At 42.7% G+C, this 21,307-nt stretch overlaps 3 protein-coding genes across 6 annotated transcripts in view; 1 reads left to right on the top strand and 2 right to left on the bottom strand.

The window, feature by feature from the left end:
• Positions 1 to 684: 684 nt before the first annotated feature.
• Positions 685 to 6,205, bottom strand: rrp1 (ribosomal RNA processing 1). 4 transcript variants are annotated; one of them, XM_045707414.2, is made up of 15 exons: positions 5,978 to 6,205; positions 5,557 to 5,639; positions 5,312 to 5,369; positions 5,041 to 5,126; positions 4,842 to 4,903; positions 4,576 to 4,705; positions 4,247 to 4,311; positions 3,908 to 4,137; positions 3,514 to 3,745; positions 3,378 to 3,397; positions 3,127 to 3,270; positions 1,902 to 3,028; positions 1,464 to 1,640; positions 1,292 to 1,361; positions 685 to 1,107 (listed from the first exon to the last, which is right to left on the bottom strand). In XM_045707414.2, exons 1-15 carry the CDS (start codon positions 6,105 to 6,107, stop codon positions 908 to 910), a joined length of 2,814 nt encoding a protein of 937 aa, XP_045563370.1. In that variant the 5' UTR covers positions 6,108 to 6,205; the 3' UTR covers positions 685 to 907. The 4 variants fall into 4 exon arrangements, with proteins under 4 accessions (XP_045563370.1, XP_014030050.2, XP_045563371.1 ...); XM_014174575.3 differs by having other exon boundaries at positions 685 to 1,098; XM_045707415.2 differs by having other exon boundaries at positions 1,292 to 1,358.
• A 172-nt stretch (positions 6,206 to 6,377) lies between these two features.
• rsph1 (radial spoke head component 1) lies at positions 6,378 to 16,601 on the bottom strand. The gene is given in 8 exon segments (NM_001141154.1): positions 6,378 to 6,509; positions 6,640 to 6,751; positions 7,570 to 7,641; positions 7,825 to 7,960; positions 15,793 to 15,883; positions 16,029 to 16,134; positions 16,225 to 16,338; positions 16,498 to 16,601. Coding segments are annotated over 8 exon segments (747 nt in total). The 5' UTR covers positions 16,549 to 16,601; the 3' UTR covers positions 6,378 to 6,444.
• Positions 16,602 to 18,081: 1,480 nt separating this feature from the next.
• LOC106586853 (glucose-6-phosphate exchanger SLC37A1) overlaps positions 18,082 to 21,307 on the top strand; it is a 37,908-nt gene continuing 34,682 nt past the window's right edge. Inside the window, exons 1-2 of the mRNA XM_082969187.1 lie at positions 18,082 to 18,271; positions 20,184 to 20,406. Of these exons, the coding sequence (XP_082825313.1) occupies positions 20,351 to 20,406 (56 nt within the window). The 5' untranslated portion in view covers positions 18,082 to 18,271; positions 20,184 to 20,350. The remainder of the gene's footprint in view (positions 18,272 to 20,183; positions 20,407 to 21,307) is intronic.

Here is a 21,307-nt window from a genome sequence, read left to right as displayed (position 1 = left end):
AAACTTCTGACTTCAACTGCATGTCTCCTAATGATGATAGTGTAGTTAACATGCATCTCGTTCTTGGCCCATCAAGGAACGTTATGTTTAACGTCTTCTTGATTATTCTGCTTCTCTCTGACATGCACTGTCAACTGTAGAACCTTATATAGACAGGTGTTTCTTTCCAAACAATTGAACTGGCCACAGGTGGACCCCAATGAAGTCGTAGTGACATCAAGGATGAGCAAAGGAATTTGGATGCACCCAAGCTCAATGTGGAGTTTAGTAGCAAAGGGGTGTGAATACATATGTAAATAATTTTAAACATGTTTCACTTTGTCCTTATGCAGTATTGTGTGTAAATGGGCGAAGAAAAAAAATCTATTAATACATTCATCATTCAGGCTGTAACAAAACGTAGAATAAGTCAGTGTGTGACTGTGCTGTTGCTATGTGTGCACACTAATTTGTTCCCAAACCCTTCCCTTGGGAGAAAAAAAATTAAATACAAATGTTGATTGGGATATGAATGACTCGTGGTCTTTCCTTCTAAAATATAAAAATCCGATAATCCCCCACGCCAACAACCAAATCCTATATTCTTCGGCAAAGCAAGAACGTCGTGCTGTTTAACACACATATATGCAGTCTGGCTCAAAACTAAAAGACTGAGTGAAGAAGAAACACCCACAGTTAGACAGGTTCACTAAAATGAGGGAGTGAGTTTTTATTTGAACACTTGCTCACCCACAGAACAGCAAAACATGGAAAATTTGAAATTACAAAAAAAAAAAACATTTGTATATCAAGATCACTCTCTTCCCATAGGGGAATCTGTGGATATTCAGTTTATAATTATATTTTCCTGGTGGACAAACAGTGGGGGTGGGACGGTCATCTGTCTCACCAGTCTCCTCACAGAAGACTAGAAGAAGTCAGCCGCAGTGGGGCGTTTGGGGGTGGTTTTCAGGGTGCTCTTGGTCTTCTTAGTGCTTTTGGTAAGAAAGGCCTCTGGAGATTTCAGGACCCCAAACAGGGGCTTCTGCTGGGGGTCAAAGGGCACTCGGGATGACCCCTCTGGACTCACCAGCAGGCTGCGGTCAGTCTTCCTGAACTCTGGGGATCATGAATGGGCAAAAAACAAATAGGAAAGTCTCATCAAAACTATGGAACGATATTGAACCGTAAAGAAATGAGGACCTAGAAGCTAGATTATCATGGGATAACTGGAGATATATAGGTCATTAGAAGGTAAGAGGTCTTGTCTCTTGAACAAGTCCAAATAAGGTGCTATCCTGCCCTCTAATACCTGCAGTTTTGTTTTTATTGAGTCCGAAGGTAACCTTCTTGGATTCGGACTTTGGAGTCTGACACTTCTTCTGTGAAAGAAAATGATAAAATATGAGGATTTCACATTTGTGAACAGAAGTTAAGGACAGATGGTGATGGAGTAACTTGCTGGTTTTGAACCAGTTCACTACCTTCTTCTTGCCGGATAGTGGTGTGCTGGGGCTTCCCTTGGTGGTCTTGAAGAAAAGGGGAGTAGGGATGGTGGCATGGTTCTGGAACGTGATGAAGTCCGACTCCGCCCCTGCCTTCTTGGGCGTCATTTTTTTTGTTTTCTTGGCGCTCATTGGCGTGGACAGCTCTTTGCTGTCCTGAAGAGATGAGGAAATAAAAAGGAATTTAACAAAATTTAAAACAAGCTCATTAACTGGAAACCTGGTTCAATGGCTACTAGCGAACACAGCTAACTAGCGCTCATCTGCTTCACTTACGCCAATTAAAATGGTACGCATTTACTGTAGCTACTAACTTTAACTATTTGCATATTTGATGGAAGGGGACACCTAACAAAATGTGTCAGGCTGACTCAACCTGGGCCTAGGAAGTGAAGTTAACGTTAACTTAAAACTCACGTTGCTCAGATTGGCTTTCTTGCCTCCAGCCACCCCGTTGACCTCAGCCTCGACCTCTATCACTACCGGGACCTTCCTCTTCTTCCCTTTCTTCAGGGGCGTGTCCAGGTCAGCATCTGTAGGCTGCTCCTCTGAAACGCTCTCCTCCACTGTTGTGGTCTCTGGCTCCTGCGCTACCCGTCCAGAGCTTCTCTTCTTCTTCTTCTTCTTGAGTGGGGTAGGTGTGGCGGCCTCCAGCGTCTGTACCTCAGTGTCGATCAGTGTGAGGTTTGCCTCTGCTTTCGGTGGGGTTTCAGCCTCAGTGCTCTCCTCTCCAGCCTTTGCCACCTTTAGTTTCTTCTTTTTCAGGGGAGTGGCGGCGATGCGGAGGTCAGCTGGAGGCTCCTTGGCTGGTGTAGACTCTGGTTCAAGGTCCACCTGTGTTGTGTCTGTCTCAGCTTCCTCAGCGGTCCGTGTAACCTTCTTCCTCCTCCTCCTCCTCTTTTTCGGTGGGGTGGCTGTGGTCTCGTCTACTGTTTCTAACGTCATTTCAACTTCCTCTACGGTTGTCTGCTCCTCAGGCTTCTGCTTGGTGTTTTTCCTCCTGCTCAGGGTGGTAGTAGCAGTCTCAGGGGCAGTCTTGGCTGGTTCTGCTACCTCTTCCTCCTTCGGTGCAGGCGTTTTGGACTTCTTGATATTTTTCTTCTTGGAAGACGTGGCGTCTGGTTTCGGAGTCTCTGATTGTTTCTTCTGGTCTACCTCCATGACTGTGACAGATGATAGGTTACCTACCACTACATCCCGTGGAGTTTCTGATTGGACCCCTGTCTCCATGGCTGTCACCTTTGCCTTCTCCTTCAGGATAGCCGCTCTCGTATCAGTGCCCTTGGCTGGGATAGAGGGCTCCGTCTCTGCTTCTTTAGAGTCTGTCGTCTGCGGTGCAGAAGCAGGAGTTGTGTCCTCCTCAGCCTTCACCTCTGACTTCGCCACCACCCCGTTCTGCTCTTCAGTCTTCACCTCTCCAGTCTTCTTCCTCCTCTTCCTCTTCTTTTTCTTGTTATTGGAGTCTCCGGGAGTCTCCGCTGGTTTAGTGTCATCTGTTGCGGCAGTCTGGTCAGAAGTTCTTGCTTTGGAGTCTTTTTTCTTGCCTTAAGTACAAGATATCAATGATGTAAGAACAACAAATAAATTATGAAGTAAAAGAATAAGATCAAAGGCGATCGTTTAAATTAGGGGTTTTAGGTACCTTTCCATTTCTTGGCTGGTGAGCTCTCTTCCTCCTCCTCCCCTAAGCCTCGTCCCCGTTTCATCCTCTTTCTGCTGCCAAACATTTCATCGTCATCCTCATCTGTCGATACCTCCTCTGGGTACTCATCCTGTGGAAAGACTCCTGAGAGAGAAAGAGAGGAGACAAAGGGGGAGAGAGAGACGTCAGCTTTCCTTGCACATCTATGATGGGGATACGCTGATGAAAGTTATGACCATCAGGATTCCTACCTTCACCGAGATCCCGGAGACTGCAGGAGAACAGAGGGAGAGAAGAGGTGTCCGTCAATACACAAACTGAACCAACTCCTCTTCATCAGTGTCCATGTCAAGGATTTCTAATTTACGAGTGTGTGTGTTTACTTACGTCTTGACGACTTTGTACAGTCTCTGTCTGTTGTGGCTAGGGGTGTTGCTGCGTCTGGCTAGCCCAAACAGCCTGTCTGCCAGGCTAGAGTAGTCAAACTGGAGAACAGGTCCTATTCCCGCGTCATCTGGCATCTCAGACTCAGAGTCACTCTCCAGATGAAGCATTTCGTCATCTTCTTCATCCTCCAGACCATCTTCATCATCATCATCTTCCTCAGTTGATACAGTGCCTAAAACCACAAAGGTGAGAACAAGACTTATGGATTATATCTGGACATTTGCAAATATAGGCTTTGTGTCATTAATAAGATAATTCCATATAATGCAACATACTTGTGGTATTCAAGCTAAAGCTAATCCATAAATTATGGCTCTTATATTTCAACGCCTACCGTTGGTCTGCCCACCAGTGGTTTTCTTGGGGGGTTCCTTTGCAGTTTTTTTGCCCTTGGGGGGCTCCTTCTCTACCTCCTCCTCCTCTTCAGAAGCCTGTCCCGAGTCGGACTCCTCAGCCCCTTCACCTGTAGCCTTCACTTCCTTCAACAGGTCTTCGATGGCGAAGGGAGCCTGGTCCACGATGGCGCTGAAAATGCTGCTGCAGATAGCCTTGAGCAGGATCCGACTGAGACAGAGTGAATGAGACACAGGGAATGATCAGGAAGGATGAAACTCAATATAAAAAGGTAGAGATTATCTTGACCCCTCCCCAGAAATGTCCCTGTAAAACTTACTCTTTCGTTTTAGATGCTGTTTTGCAGAAAGGGTCAATGAATGTCAGGTTCTGAGCCGCTGTGAGCTGTAATCACAAGCAAACCACAACCTGTCATTCCACTGTGGTGGAAATGGAACCAATCAGCATACGACCACCTCATTCAGCCAATAGGACCTCCTAACACCCAATCAAACTGACAGATCTTTATCAAACTTAAGTCTCATTACTTCCCCTACCCTTAAAGGTGGATTTATTGATTGATTTATTACCTCTCAATTACAACTCTAATCGTAAACAACAAAGTGAACCTAGCACATCTCTTGGGGCATTAACATAACCAGTTGATACCTCAGCTGAGCCGACTGCAGCCAGCTCGGTCATATAGATGTCCAGTATGTGGAACTGTAATCCACAGGGAGCTCCGCTGGAGCTGTTGAGGACCTGGGCAGTCAGGAGCTCCAGAAACCTGGTCACCACACTGTAGAAAGACAAAACACCCCATTCTAACATCACAGGAAGCATGCATGCATAAAGACTTAAAGGGACAGTACACCCCAAAAATCTAAGTTTGTCAGATGTTTTCAAGTTTGGTCAAGGGTCAAAGCGTCTCCCACCTGGTCTCCCATTCTTTCCTCTTCATCATCTCAAAAGTGTTCCTGAACACGAAACGAACCAGCTGTCCGTCAGAGAATGACAAAAAGGATTTGTCATTTCTTCATGTACAAAATATTTTCAGTTTATCCTCTAAACTATACAGGATGATTTACTGCGTAAGGAAATGCTGATAACATTTTGATGGTTGAATATGCTGACCTGGAAGAACTTATCCATGCGAAGCCTGTCAATGCCAGTCCATTCTCTTTTGATGGTCTGCAGGAAGGTCTCCAGAAACATGAACTCTACAAAAAAGGATTAAAAGAATCGATGAAAAACAGGAACAGATCTTAAAATTGGAGTACATGTTCTGTATAGGGTCTGTCTAAACTCTCAGAACATTTGTTCCCAGACCCATGGGTAACATACATTTAAAAAAAAAAAAAAGACAATATTGAATACATAGTAGTGCGTAAAAATGAGGCCTTACGGCTCTGGATGTTCTGGAAGCTGTGCATCAGGCCAGAGATCTGATTCGACAGCTCCTCCTGTTGGCAAAAATCATAATCTAGCAACTTATAGCCCGAAGTATTTTGTGTAGTCCGAAGTATTTTGTGTAGTCCGAAGTATTTTGTGTAGTCTGAAGTATTTTGTGTATCAACTCTTCTAGTTTAACCTTCTTTTTTTTTTTTTACATGAATGCAAATAAGTTGTGTCAATGTGGCTACGACTTACCTGAAGAAGTGGCTTGTCCTGCATCCACAGGCAATAAAAGAGTCCTTTCCATAGTTTGAGTAACTCGTCGCCTTCAAACCCACCTGGAGAGAAGACAAGTGCCGGTCAAACAACTAGATACAAAAATCACAACTATGAAAGGAGTTGGCAACATTGTTGCTCGCATCGTCACAATTTGCATTCCCGACCAAATGTGATCATTTTCTTTGATGTGTTACATTCTAAGCTCGTTTATATCATGTTTCGTGCTCTAACGAGTCCACTATTGTATTGTTAAAACGATGTAAATCAAATTGGTTTAACGTGCAAAAAACGAATCGAAGGTTAGCTAAGCTAGGATCACGAAGAGATGAGGCAGACAAGCTGCGTGTGTGGAGGCAAAGCGCGTGGTCCATTTTCCTGGTAACCTCGTTAGCCTTACCTTGGATTTTCTGTGACCTAACACTAATATATTTTCTTAGCTTCCTGATGGCTTTTGTTCGCATGGGCTTCTCATTAGATGCCAATCTTTGAGCGAACTGGATCTCTGGTTCTTGTTGTACCGGCGCCATGTTTCCAACAAATTAACGTAGAAACACTTTTTGCCTAGCAGTGACACATTTCTCTCTGCGCTTTCCGCATGCGTTTCCCCTCGTCGCATGATGATGACGTAACACCTACACTAACTCTGGATTTCCCCACAGGCTGGCAATATTCATTCAACTTTGACCCATCTTTTCTACCCTGGCTAAACCACACAGTCAATTGGGGATTTTTTTTATAATCACATCAAACCTTTTCATACTCAAATAATTCCTCAGTGACTAATCAGACCAGTAATTATGAGAGAGACGTCTTTATTGTTGAAATGTGTGTTTGTTGTGCGTAAACTGTGAATCTGGCAAGGTCTCAGGTCTCTGGAGCGGGAGGTTCGGATCCCCCTTTCTCGTCTGCGGAGGCCAGTCCTTCTCCGTCTGTTGATAGAACAACTATTTTAATTGATACATGTAAAAAACTAAATATGAATTATTCCTCAGACAAGGTACTCTCTTCACAGTCACACGTGATAAACACTACTACAGGCTACGTAAGGGTCCTGCTCACCCGAGGATGGATCTTTGGCTGGGGTCCAGAGGGACAGGCCCGTGACAGCCTTGGGCTTCCACTTCAGGACCATGGTGGATACTATGTCATCCTCATCGGCATCCGCTCTGTCCTGTTGTCCATGGAGAAGCAGTAACAGAGGTCAAGAAAAGGTTCCCTTTGGCCATTTCTGCCTAAAGCACCTTTATGCATCTATTTTCATTTTCTCTTATATGAATACAGTTGGGATGTTTTAAGTGCAATGCCGTGCTGCAAGTGTTTTGCTGTCATTGTGTAAGATCTGTGTAGTGCTTCCTATTAGATGGTTAAATTGTTCAGCGACAGCTTCTTCTAAAGCACGGCAAGCCCCAAAACATCTAAAACTCCAGTGCACAACTCAGCCAAAAACACACAGAGAGACTAGAAGACGAACAGTGGATCCATGACTACTATTACAATGTCATGAAGGATGATAATCATGCAAGTATCTAGGTGTATGCACTTTAAGAGACTAAGCCCAATAGCATTTTGAGAATTGTTGAGAAAAACAAAGAAGAAGGTTATCTCTGTATCAATCAACCACTAAGGGGTGTCATGCAACAAATGGACACATGAAGTGGAACTACTATTCTACAACAAAGGCACAGCACAGCAGCACTCTGTAATTGCTGTGGCACCTCCTCTCCTGAAGCCCCTATAGAGAAATAGCCCTCCCCATGGCCAGGGTAGGGAGACCTGGACTTCTGGGCTTTCCCATGTTTACCATTCTCCTCATCTGATGCAGGCTGGAGTTTTAGTCAAGAGAGAGAAGCAGCTCTCTGTTAAGTGTCTTTGTCATGATCTTTTCCAGATACTTCAAACATTTGCTAGAGAGACATTCTGCTCTTGTACAGGTTGTTTTATCATATCATTGCAATTTCTGCATATGCAAATATGTGTTAGTGGTCATACCTGATCCACCTGTAGGTATTCTCCATGCTGCTCACAGCCAATTTCAAACACATACTTCCCTGGGCCTGAGGGCTGAAACACAAATGGCTGATAGTGAGTTTATATATGCAAGTACACAGTAATCGTGTTGTATGCTGATAAACTTGTAACTAAACATGTCATATTTGATTTGAACATGCTGTGTTTGTGGTTATTGTTTTCATTAAGGCAGTGTTTTTGCTTTATTAATGTCAGATTCCTCCTGGGCTAACTTACATTGTTGTTGAGGAAGTTGCCCTGGTATCTGTGGTTCAGGTGGATGAATTCTCCTGCTGACTCCATCTTGCCCATCACCCACGTGCCCATGTACCTGGAACCTGTGTCGTTGTAGTGGTATATACCTTGTCCATTTCTGGTATTATAAAGACAAAGCGTAGTAAGATCGGGTGGGGGACTGTAATAGGAATATTTAATATGAATAAGTGTCATTCCAAAACACTATACTGTATGTATAACCATTATCAGGAATGTTGGTAAATGAGCTTTTTAGATGTGTTTTTTCACCACCTAATCATGGAATGGGGTTGAACATTGATAGATGTCAAACAAATACATGTCTATCACTTGATGGTATCATTTCAGAGACAAACAATCACATGTTGTTGCAAAATGAGATATATTTGCCTCAGTAGCTAGGTTTCCATCCAATTGGCGACGTATTTTAATGCGAAAATTAAAAAATCTGCATAAAAACAATATTAAAATGTTTCCACCAGAGATGTGTTTCAATTAAATTGACTTGTTGCGGATAAAAGATTGTGCGTGAAAAATGTATTTTGCAGTTAAAATACAAGTTAAGTGTGCTTCCATCCCATTTTCAATTCTACAGCCGTTACATTACTTCCATATAATGGTTATTATATCAATATTTTGGCATAAAAGCGTTTCCACCGACATTTCTCGCATAATTCATTTTACAGACACAAAAACATCCCACTTTGTCTAGCGTAGTTTGTTTTATCGACATTTAAAAATATATATATATATTATTTCACCTTTATTTAACCAGGTAGGCTAGTTGAGAACAAGTTCTCATTTGCAACTGCGATCTGGCCAAGATAAAGCATAGCAATTTGACACATACAACAACACAGAGTTACACATGGAATAAACAAAACATACAGTCAATAATACAGTAGAACAAAAGAAAACAAAAAGTCTATATACAGTGAGTGCAAATGAGGTAAGATAAGGGAGTTAAGACAATAAATAGGCCATGGTGGCGAAGTAATTACAATATAGCAATTAAACACTGGAATGGTAGATGTGCAGAAGATGATTGTGCAAGTAGGGATACTGGGGTGCAAAGGAGCAAGATAAATAAATAAATACAGTATGGGGATGAGGTAGGTAGATAGATGGGCTGTTTACAGATTGGCTATGTACAGGTGCAGTGATCTGTGAGCTGCTCTGACAGCTGGTGCTTAAAGCTAGTGAAGGAGATATGAGTCTCCAGCTTCAGAGATTTTTGCAGTTCGTTACAGTTATTGGCAGCAGAGAACTAGAAGGAAAGACGACCAAAGGAGGAATTGGCTTTGGGGGTGACGAGTGAGATATACCTGCTGGAGCGCGTGCTACGAGTGGGTGCTGCTATGGTGACCAGTGAGCTGAGATAAGGCGGGGCTTTACCTAGCAGAGACTTGTAGATAACCTGTAGCCAGTGGATTTGGCGACGAGTATGAAGCGAGGGCCAACCAACGAGAGCGTACAGGTCGCAATGGTGGGTAGTGTATGGGGCTTTGGTGACAAAACGAATGACACTGTGATAGACTGCATCCAGTTTGTTGAGTTGAGTGTTGGAGGCTATTTTATAGATGACATCACCGAAGTCAAGGATCGGTAGGATGGTCAGTTTTATGAGGGTAAGTTTGGCAGCATGAGTGAAGGATGCTTTGTTGCGATATAGGAAGCCGATTCTAGAATTAATTTTGGATTGGAGATGCTTAATGTGAGTCTGGAGAGTTTACAGTCTAACCAGACACCTAGATATTTGTAGTTGTCCACGTATTCTAAGTCAGAGCCGTCCAGAGTAGTGATGCTGGACGGGCGAGCAGGTGTGGGCAGTGATCGATTGAATAGCATGCATTTAGTTTTACTTGCGTTTAAGAGCAGTTGGAGGCCACGGAAGGAGAGTTTTGAAGCTCGTCTGGAGGTTCGTTAATACAGTGTCCAAAGAGGGGCCAGAAGTATACAGAATGGTGTCGTCTGCGTAGAGGTGGATCAGAGAATCACCAGCAGCAAGAGCAACATCATTGATGTATACAGAGAAGAGAGTCGGCCCGAGAATTGAACCCTGTGGCACCCCCATAGAGACTGTCAGAGGTCCGGACAACAGGCCCTTCGATTTGACACACTGAACTCTATCAGAGAAGTAGTTGGTAAACCAGGCGAGGCAATCATTTGAGAAACCAAGGCTGTCGAGTCTGCCAATAAGAATGTGGTGATTGACAGAGTCGAAAGCCTTGGCCAGGTCGATGAATATGGCTGCACAGTAATGTCTCTTATCGATGGCGGTTATGATGTCGTTTAGGACCTTGAGCGTGGCTGAGGTGCACCCATGACCAGCTCTGAAACCAGATTGCATAGCGGAGAAGGTACGGTGGGATTCGAAATGGTCGGTAATCTGTTTGTTAACTTGGCTTTCGAAGATCTTAGAAAGACAGGGTTGGATGCATTTGGAAAGTTTACCGACACATTTTCTGTTTTCCATCAGGCCTGTCGTGATATTTTTTATCCATCATGTACTTCACTGGCATAAAAAAGGGGCCACTACTTTAGACAGTCAAACGTGACACACTGTTTTTAATAAAGAACTGTACAAATGATACATTTGTGACATCAACATTTAAAAAAAAATATCTATATCATTTTTTTTTTTAAATCAATACAGTAATATGAGATCTGGACTCTGTTCAGATGTAATCCAGAGGCCTAACTCCAACCAAACACTATAGCATGAGGCTAGATTTATGATGGTTTCGATTTGTATGTTAAAGATACAGGATATGAACATTCCATTCCAGCTGAACAATGGATACATAAACCCATTTTAATACACATCTAAAATCTACGAATACAAAATCTTACACACACATAAACTATTAATTGGATACCGCAATTGGGGAGAGAAAGGGGTAAAACATTTTTTTTAAATAGATTATTATTATAAAAACATTTTTAAATGAAGACGGTTCAAATGAATTATGCCACCTCGAATTTGCCTACGTTCAGCACAATGAGTTGTCCATTTCCGATTGACTGTGTCGCAGCTGCTGCTTCAAGGTTCAACACCACCATGTAAGTTACTTATTTATTGTGAGGTCCAGAACTCTGATAAATACATCATGGGCAAGAAACATATTGTTTTTAATAAAATAAAAAATGTAATAAAGCCACACACTCTAGGAGCTCAGATGCAAAATGATTTATGTCCAACGTTTCGACAGACAAGCTGTCTTCATCAGGGTATAATGACAAACACTGCGAGATGACTCATTTATATAGTGTCAAAAGACACACTCAGGTGTCTGGAATCATGGCCGGGTGTGGCCTGATATCATTGGTTAATTATCAAATATTAAAATAGCATACAAAAAACATAAATGGATAGAATACGATCATGGATACAATTTGACTACATAAGCCTACAAACATTTACAATAGCAAAATCACAATAATCACAAGAATGGCTTCAGATCAAAGTCTACGTTGAGACCGAAGGGAACAAGGGTCTTTAAATTAAAGATCCAGGCAGCCTCTCGTTTTAACAATAAATTGTCGAGGTCACCCCCTCAATGCCAATATAACGTAGAGACGAGGTCACCCCCTCTCCTAGGGAGGGTGACATGTTCGATGCCGATATAACGTAGAGATATAACGTAGAGACGAAATCGAGTGGTTTGCTTCCGAAAAGTCGGCCGCAGCTGGGTAAGTCGAGTTTTTGCACCTAATAGTGCTACGATGCTCTGAGATACGTACTTTTAATTCACGCTTTGTTTAACCCACATACTTTTTACTACAAGGACAAGTTATAAGATAAATAACTGCCTTAGTGGAGTAGGTGATAACACCTTTGATTGGGATCGATTTCCCTGTTTGGGGGTGTTTGAAGGATCTACATTTATAAGTCTCATTGCATTGAGCACAGCCGTTACACTTGTAGTTTCCATCCAGTAGGGGAGCAAATAGACAGGGATATGCAGGGATATCTTGGGGTGGTAAATCAGAGTGTACCAATTGATCTCTGAGGTTTCTGCCCCGCGGGAATACGACCAAGGGAAGGCCCGAAAACACATTACCGATACTATCATCGGATCTCACAATGTGCCAATGTTTGTGAACGATTCCCTTAATTTGTTCAGAGCATTTTGAATAGCGGGTAGTTAGAACGCAAGAATGCTTACTTTTGCGAGACTGACCTTGAAAAAGGTCATGTCTCGTTTTGTTTTGAATTTTCTCAATGGCAGTATTAATCTGACCATTTTTGTGCCCCCTGTTTCAATATGCTTTGTGTTGTCGTCACGACAGACAAAGATATATTGTTAAGCAAACTTTACTAGGCATGTTGTCAACTAGCACATTAATAACGTAAGTAACAACTGGTTTCCGTTTCCTGTGTAACATCAATATTGTTACATGTTCTCTTTTTTTTTTTTTACAACAAAGGCAAACTCCACCTAACTTTGGCTTGTAGTCCATGTCTGCAATAAACTGGAATGTGAACTGAATGTTTCTTTACTGTCTCTGACTGTCCATTAATTATTATTATTTTTTACCTTCACACAAAGTCTTTCAGGTGTATAGGTCTTCGGATGGCCCTACCAGACCTTGTGTGGGGAGTGTTGGCTCCATCAGGAGGTGCTTGACCTGAGATGTTTGGATCTTCTTGTTGAGGTGCAGCGTTCACCTCTAGGTTGTGTTCAGCACCATGCTGGGCGTCAGCTGGTGCTCTGTTTACTGGCTCTGTGCCAGGCTCCTCAACAGTGGGGAAGTCCTCCTCTATTTCTATGCTCTTCCTCAGGTGTCGCCTGTTCCTCCTGAAGACTTGTCCCTCCTGAAGACTTGTCCCTGTTCTGTCTTCACCTCATAGGACCTTTGCTCCACAGGTCTGACTACTGTGACCCTCTGCCACCACTGTTTCTGTCCTGTGAGTGGCTGAACTCTCACCCTGTCATCTCGTTGCAGCTCTGTGAGATCCTTATCAGAGGTGTCGTAGTACTTTGCCTGTTTCTGTTGTCTTTCTTTGAACTTCTCCAGCTGACAGTTTGCCATCCCCGGTCTCAGAAGATTTTCATTCATTATAAGTAGTGTCTTTGAACGTCTTCCCATGAGCACCATTGCAGGGCTGCTGTCTGTTCCTTGTGATGGAGTATTTCTGTGATCCAGTATGGCCAGGTATGGGTCAGCACCTGCTCTCTTTGCTTTTGCCATCAGTCTTTTAGCTGTTTTCACTGCCGATTCCACTTTACTATTACTTTGCGGGTATCCTGGAGACTATGTTTTGTGTGTAAAGTCCCAAGCCTTGCTGAAACTACGGAACTCGTCTGAAGAGTACTGGGGGCCATTGTCTGAGTAAAGGATGTCAGGTATCCCATAGCGTGCAAAGTGTGTCTTCAGTTTTCGAATGACCGTTTTCGACTGTGTGTTCTCCAAATGGTCCACTTCCCAGAAGGTCGAGAGATAATCAACTGTGACCATGTAGTCTCTGTCGTTGAACTGGAACAGGTCAGTCCCTATTTTTTCCCAGGGACGCTTTGGTGCTTCGTGTGGCCTCAACGTTTCTTTCTGCTGCTTTATACCCCATGCAGTGCCGGTGCTACACTGTGCCATGTATGTTCTCAGCTGTGCATTCATGCCTGGCCAGTAGACAGACTCGTGAGCTCTTTTCAGACACCCCTCTGTTCCTATGTGTGAGGAATGGATTCTCTGCATTATCTCTGACCTGAGGGCAGTAGGCACAACGACTTGCTCACCTCTGAAGATAACTCAATTTTGCACACTCAGCACATCTCTGTTGTGAAAATGCATGGCTACTTTCAAAGTACATGTCTTTTCACTTCAGGCCACCCCTGCAGGATCAGATTTTTCAGTGTCTGGAGCTCCTGGTCCAGCTCAGTGGCTCTCTGGATTAGAGGTCGACCGATTATGATTTTTCAACGCCGATACCGATACCGATTATTAGGGGCCCCAAAAGCCCGCTGCCGATTAATCGGCCGATTTTTTTATTTTTTTTATTTATTTGTAATAATGACAATTACAGCAATACTGAATGAACACTTATTTTAACTTAATATAATACATCAATAAAATCAATTTAGCCTCAAATAGATAATGAAACATGTTCAATTTGATTTAAATAATGCAAAAACAATGTGTTGGAGAACAAAGTAAAAGTGCAATATGTGCCATGTAAAAAAGCTAATGTTTAAGTTCCTTGCTCAGAACATGAGAACATATGAAAGCTGGTGGTTCCTTTTAACATGAGTCTTCAATATTCCCAGGTAAGAAGTTTTAGGTTGTAGTTATTATAGGACTATTTCTCTCTATACAATTTGTATTTCATATACCTTTGACTATTGGATGTTCTTATAGGCACTTTAGTATTGCCAGTGTAACAGTATAGCTTCCGTCCCTCTCCTCGTTCCTACCTGGGCTCGAACCAGGAACACATCGACAACAGCCACCCTTGAAGCAGCGTTGCCCATGCAGAGCAAGGGGAACAACTACTCCAAGTCTCAGAGCGAGTGATGTTTGAAACGCTATTAGCGCGCACCCGGCTAACTAGCTAGCCATTTCACATCGGTTACACCAGCCTAATCTTGGGAGTTGACAGGCTTGAAGTCATAAAAAGCGCAATGCATTGCTAAGGGCTGCTGGCAAACGCACGAAAGTGCTGTTTGAATGAACACTTACAAGCCTGCTGCTGTCTACCACCGCTCAGTCAGACTGCTCTATCAAAACATAGACTTAATTATAACATAATAACACACAGAAATAAGAGCCTTAGGTCATTAATATGGTCGAATCCGGAAACTATCATCTCGAAAACAAAACGTTTTTCCTGTCAGTGAAATACGGAACCGTTCCGTATTTTATCTAATGGGTGGCATCCCTAAGTCTAAATATTCCTGTTACATTGCACAACCTTCAATGTTAAGTCATAATTACGTAAAATTCTGGCAAATTAGTTCGCAACGAGCCAGGCGGCCCAAACTGTTGCATATACCCTGACTCTGCGTGCAATGAACGCAAAATGACACAATTTCACCTGGTTAATATTGCCTGCTAACCTGGATTTCTTTTAGCGAAATATGCAGGTTTAAAAATATATACTTCTGTGTATTGATTTTAAGAAAGGCATTGATGTTTATGGTTAGGTACAGTCGTGCAACGATTGTGCTTTGTTCGCAAATGCGCTTTTGTTAAATCATCCCCGTTTGGCAAAGTCGGCTGTCTTTGTTAGGAAGAAATAGTCTTCACAGTTCGCAACGAGCCAGGCGGCCCAAACTGCTGCATATACCCTGACTCTGTTTGCAAGAGAAGTGACACATTTTCCCTAGTTAAAATAAATTCATGTTAGCAGGCAAAATTAACTAAATATGCAGGTTTAAAAATATATACTTGTGTATTGATTTTAAGAAAGGCATTGATGTTTATGGTTGGAGCAACGTGTACCTAAGCGATTATATGCAACGCAGGACAGGCTAGACAAACTAGTAATATCATCAACCATGTGTAGTTAACTAGTGATTATGATTGATTGATTGTTTTTATAAGATAGGTTTAATGCTAGCTAGCAACTTACCTTGGCTTCTTACTCCATTCGCGTAACAGGCAGGCTCCTCGTGGAGTGCAATGTAAAGCAAGTGGTTAGAGCGTTGGACTAGTTAACCGTAAGGTTGCAAGATTGAATCCCCGAGCTGACAAGGTAAAAATCTGTCGTTCTGCCCCTGAACAAGGCAGTTAACCCACCGTTCCTAGGCCGTCATTGAAAATAAGAATGTGTTCTTAACTGACTTGCCTAGTTAAATAAAGTTTTTTTTTTTAAATCTAAATTTAAAAAACGGCCAAATCGGCGTCCAAAAATACCGATCGGAAGATTGTTATGAAAACTTGAAATCGGCCCTTATTAATCGGCCATTCCAATTAATCGGTCGACCTCTAGCGCCCAACTCTAGTAACTACCTTTGATGGTGTAACCACTCTCCTTCATATGTGTCTTGGTTGGGGTATGTGTAGAGGCCATGACCCTGGCGCTGGTCATCAACCCAGCTGCCTGAGAGAAAGAGAGAGAGAGAGAGGGTAGGGGTGTATATGACACAGACAGACAGACAGACAGACAGACAGACAGACAGACAGACAGACAGACAGACAGACAGACAGACAGACAGACAGACAGACAGACAGACAGACAGACAGACCTTCATATTTTGATCCATCTGGGTAGTAGAAGATACCATGTCCGTGCTTCAGGTTCTGGTAATATTCCCCAATGTACCTGGCCCCATTCTTAAATCGGTATGTCCCCTGGCACACACGGAAATAGTCAAGGAAATGGTCAAAGGAAACAAGAAATATTAGCAATCAACAAATAATATTATTTATGGTGACAGTTACCTGGCCAGACCTTTTCCCGTTTTCATACATTCCTTGGTAAGTGTCTCCATTGGGTAGGACAGCTCTCCCGACCCCATGTCTCTCTCCAGCTTCATTTCGGTCCCCTTCATATTCCTGTGTCAGTCAATTACATCCTTCTGTCAATGTTGCGAAGGCGCAAGTAACGTTAGCTGTTTAAATTAGCAAACGTTAGCTAGCTAACGTTAAATTGGCATTGCTAGCTCAAAATCGCCTTACGAGTTTTCTACCAAGTTACAGCAAACTTTGACTCACCCCAAGGTAACCCTGATCATCATCAAAATCCTCTGATCCAACATCCGACATGTTTAGCTACTCGTTTGTCTTTGCTCCTGTAAAGTAAAAAGTAAACCAAGGGACTGTGGCTCTTCAACTCTCCTCTTCCTCCTCTGTTTACCGTTGGCATGACAATAATGGACTGGACACGTGACCAATGGAAAAAACGTCAATAAACCAACGGAGAAAAAAATTGATAAACAAGCATCAATATCTTTAAAACTGTTAGGTGTACATTTATTAGCATTTATATCTTGATTTATTCTGTGCCATGTAAAAGCTGTTCAGCCTTATCATTTGGTGATAAGGATATCTCAGAAATTCCTCGACAAATAGAGCAACTGCAAGATTTTTAGTGTTCCAGTACCTAGGTTTCCATCGAAATTGGAGAAAGATTATATGTGCATTTTTCCAGAAGATATGTGTTTTTATCAAATTGACTGTGCTTGATGACGCATTACCCATAAAAATAAATTTTACTGTTAAATTCCCGTGTACTGAATAAACAATATAAGTTAATCAAATTGCTTTCCATCGCATTTTCAACTGTACTGATGGTTTTCTCACAACAATGTCTGCGTTATATTACAGCGAGTTACTGTTACTGGCACGTGTACTCCAGCTAAAAGCGCTTTGTGCGCTCTGTTGGTTATGCCGCGTTCACAACAACTAGGAACTCGAAACTGGCGACTCGGAAATCTCCGACATCGGACCTCAATGCGTTTAAAACAACTGGGAACTCGTAAAAAAAAAAACTCTCTCCGAATGGGAAATATCGTTTTAAATGGTCATCCAACTCAGAATTCCAACTCGGGAACTCGGCTTATTTCCTAGAGCTCCGACTTTACGAACTGAAGATCACTGGCGTCATGATTTGACCTCGTATTTTTCCGAATTCCAAGTTGGACAGAAAACAACATTTTTTATGGACAAAAGAGCGAGATTGTTTTATTTGTCAAACGGCAGCCAAGCATCGACTATCATGTCACCAGAATAAAACCCTCGATATTTATTGGAAAGGAGCATCAAGCTCATCGCCGTGCATTTTCACCACCCTGTGAAATCTATCATAACTTTCATCTGTAGCCTAAAAACTGCATGCTTTTCCGACAAGTCCTAGTTGGAGGACCACACAACGTCAACGCGTGACTCCAAGTTTACTTCGATATAATGGTTATTATATCAATATTTTCGCATAAAAGCCTTTCCACCGACATTGCTCGCATAGTTCCCTTTACCGACACTAAAAGATTCCACCTTCTCTAGCATATTTTGTTTTGTCGACATTTGGAAGGTTTACCGAAAATGTAGCTGTTTCCATCAGGCCTGTCATTACATTACATGTAACGTTACTTTACTCGCATAAAAAGGTTGGATGGAAACCTGGTTAGTAACAGATACATATTGTATCTGATTTCCTTGTGTTATTACATGTTTTCTATAATCCGATATGTACTTTACGCTCATAAAAAAAAAGGTTGGATGGAAACGTGTTTAGTTGCACATAACTATTGTATTTAATTTCCTTGTTGGTTGACTTTGCCATTTGTTTGATAAGTAGCCAGGGCTCGGCCGTTTCTCTGCGCGGTTCTGACGTCATCCGGAGACCAAAGTGGAGGTTGGGCGACCAGTGTGACTGTGAATGACAGTTCCACCAAGCTCTGTGAAAGAACAAGGAAGTGATAGCTACACCGCCCGAGTAGGACGACAAAACCAGACGGTTCTTTTGAAATTTTCCGCGATTTCAGCCACGGTAAGTTTGATCATTTATCCCTGGGTGTCTGTGAATTGATAGGGTCGGGGGATTTTCCACAGATAGACCGCTGTTTTTGTCTAGCATCGAGGATGAGCAGAAAGTGAAGCGAGCAAGCCATGGTTATTTGAACACAGTGGTTCTAAACAAAGAGCTGTCGGATACATTGTAAGGAGGATTCTTCATGAAAATACGTTTGTATCTTTCGACTGGAGTATCGATTTGGTTGCAATGTTGCTGCTGATCATAATGATTGGAAACATTGATGTGGGCTTTCAAAGCAAACTGGCAAATGTCCTACAGTAGGTCTCTCTCTCTTTGATGTCTGCTACACTGGGAAGTCAAATGTGTTTTCATTGTTTTTACCACAGTCCAAGAAAATGGTAAAATAACAGTATTGGGCTCTGTATAACAATCTCAATTGAATCTACATGATGTTAGATGGTTGTATACGTTCATATATGGGGGAAAATAGAAGAAAGAAAGAAACCTATAGTCGAATGAACTTCAGTAATGAACTTCAGTAACTGGGTTTGAGGCTCTGTCACAATATGAATGAAAAGCCTGGTCCAGTTGATGTGCCATCCAAGATTCCACGTATGAGGTTTTGCTATAAGCTGTAGCCAACTGTAGGCCACTGTACTGTATGGGCCAAATAGTTTTTTTGAAATGTTGTTTAAATTTTAGTCATTTAGCAGACGCTCTTATACAGAGGGACTTACCTTAGTGAGTGAATACATTTTACTACTTGTCCCCAATGGGAATGGGAAAGTATTGACCGTTTTAGTATGTAGAATGAATCAATTCAACTTCCAAAATGATGACAGTGACCATATCAGTAGTGTAAATGACTAATGTTGTGGCAGAGGCTCATGACAGAGTTCAGTGGTATGCGTAGTTTAGCAAGCCAAGCTGTCGATATACACAGTTGGTGGTTCAGTGCTTGGCAACGTCATGTTCCCAGACCAATATTCTGGTATAGAAGGGTACTGGTATTCATGCTACATGTGATCCCCAGAGCATTAAGCAGAAGTTGTATTAATGTGAGAAATATCTCTGATACCCCAATGAGATGAGTGGCTATGAAAAGTTTACTGTATCCTACTATGCCTTTCTGGAGGGTTGTTCCATGTCATTTCAACAAGCCATCACACCCACCATCTCAGATAATTCAGAAATTGTTTCTGTAGTTAGAAACAGGTAATATTGACATTCCTGAAGATTTTTTTTTTAATTTCAACAAAATAACAATAAAGAAGGATAAACTGAATTGCTTTCATAGAGGACTAGCTTGAATTGTGAGGATGACCACACATCAGGTCAAAACCTGGTACTTTCACACTATTTAATGGTAAATAATGCAAGTGACTTCAATGACAAATTTCTCTGAACAGGGAAAAAATGTACATCACCACAGTCACAGAGAATAGATTACATAATATGGAGAAGCAATACTCCAGTCCCATGTGGCTCAGTTGGTAGAGCATGGTGTTTGCAACGCCAGGGTTGTGGGTTCGATTCCCACGGGGGACCAGTACGGGAAAAGAAATGTATGAAATGTATGCATTCACTACTGTAAGTCGCTCTGGATAAGAGCGTCTGCTAAAAGACTAAAATGTAAATGTAAGCCGCAGGTTCATACGACTTGTCAAACATATAATTCTATTTCAACAAAATAATGTTTCACAAAAGATAATTGTATCAGTTACTAACTACAAAACAATTTCAGAACAATCTGAGATGGTTGGTGTCAATCCTCTTTCTTGTGATTTTTGAGGTGGAAGGACCCTGGACAGATGCATGCACAAAGTATACGTTTGAGAACATACACTATAGAAATGGAACGGAGAGAGATGCCATCTTCAGATGTCCTGCTGTGTTTAAAACTCTTTCATTCTTTTGCCCCATACAGGAGAATACAGCTTCTGAGGGGATATTCCTGCAGCCTCTTGGCCATGTCTCCTGGGCCTTGCATTAAGTTCACAGAATGGAGCTTTAGGTCTGCGTGTTGGTCATCATCATCGCTGTGAAACCTGCCCGTCTGTTGACTGCCCAGTCAGTGCCTGTTATCGGCAAATTATGGCCCCCGTGCCACCTGGCATCCGCTTCCTGGCCTCCTTCAACAGAGACCAGTGGTGAGTTTGTTTGTCTGTGTCTGTCCTTCTGCCCGTCTGTCCATCTTCCGGCCTGTGTCTGTCCTTCTGTCCATCTTCCTGCCTGTGTCTGTCCTTCTGCCTGTCTGTCCATCTTCCGGCCTGTGTCTGTCCTTCTGCCCGTCTGTCCATCTTCTGACCTGTGTCTGTCCTTCTGCCCGTCTGTCCATCTTCCGGCCTGTGTCTGTCCTTCTGCCCGTCTGTCCATCTTCTGACCTGTGTCTGTCCTTCTGCCCGTCTGTCCATCTTCCGGCCTGTGTCTGTCCTTCTGTCCATCTTCCGGCCTGTGTCTGTCCTTCTGCCTGTCTGTCCATCTTCCGGCCTGTGTCTGTCCTTCTGTCCATCTTCCGGCCTGTGTCTGTCCTTCTGCCCGTCTGTCCATCTTCCGGCCTGTGTCTGTCCTTCTGCCTGTCTGTCCATCTTCCGGCCTGTGTCTGTCCTTCTGTCCATCTTCCGGCCTGTGTCTGTCCTTCTGCCCGTCTGTCCATCTTCCGGCCTGTGTCTGTCCTTCTGCCTGTCTGTCCATCTTCCGGCCTGTGTCTGTCTTGTCTGTACGTCTATCTGCCTGTCTGTCTTTTTGTCTCTGTCTTTCAGATCAAAATGCACTCTGTCATAAGTAGTTTATCAATGAATTAATGTAGATGACAGTGTCGTCAGAACAATAAGAGTGGATCAGGGCTAACAACTTGCTTTTGGTTGGTGGCATTTGTTTGAAGAAGCAGGCTGTCCTCCTCTGACAAGTAAGCCGACTATTCATGTCACTCTTCTAATCAAACCAGATGTTTCTGTCTTCGCGTGTCTGTTTTATAATTCCACAGAGTCCTGTCTGCCCACTTGGGTTGTGTGCTTGTCTTGACATTCTTTAGGGTGAAAAGTGAGTGAA

Source organism: Salmo salar, chromosome 25 (assembly GCF_965601325.2).
Source record: "Salmo salar chromosome 25, fSalSal1, whole genome shotgun sequence".
NCBI classification, from domain to species: domain Eukaryota; kingdom Metazoa; phylum Chordata; class Actinopteri; order Salmoniformes; family Salmonidae; genus Salmo; species Salmo salar.
Note: the sequence above shows the minus strand (reverse complement) of the source record. Positions and strands in the feature narration are given on the sequence as shown.

Excerpts from the sequence above, each read along its gene's own strand:
- rrp1 (XM_045707414.2), bottom strand. The coding sequence starts at position 6,107 with ATGGCGCCGGTACAACAAGAACCAGAGATCCAGTTCGCTCAAAGATTG. Across the intron at positions 4,138-4,246 it reads ACAGCATCTAAAACGAAAGA|TCGGATCCTGCTCAAGGCTA; the intron begins GTAAGTTTTACA and ends ACTCTGTCTCAG. Across the intron at positions 3,398-3,513 it reads CTGTACAAAGTCGTCAAGAC|TCTCCGGGATCTCGGTGAAG; the intron begins GTAAGTAAACAC and ends GTTCTCCTGCAG.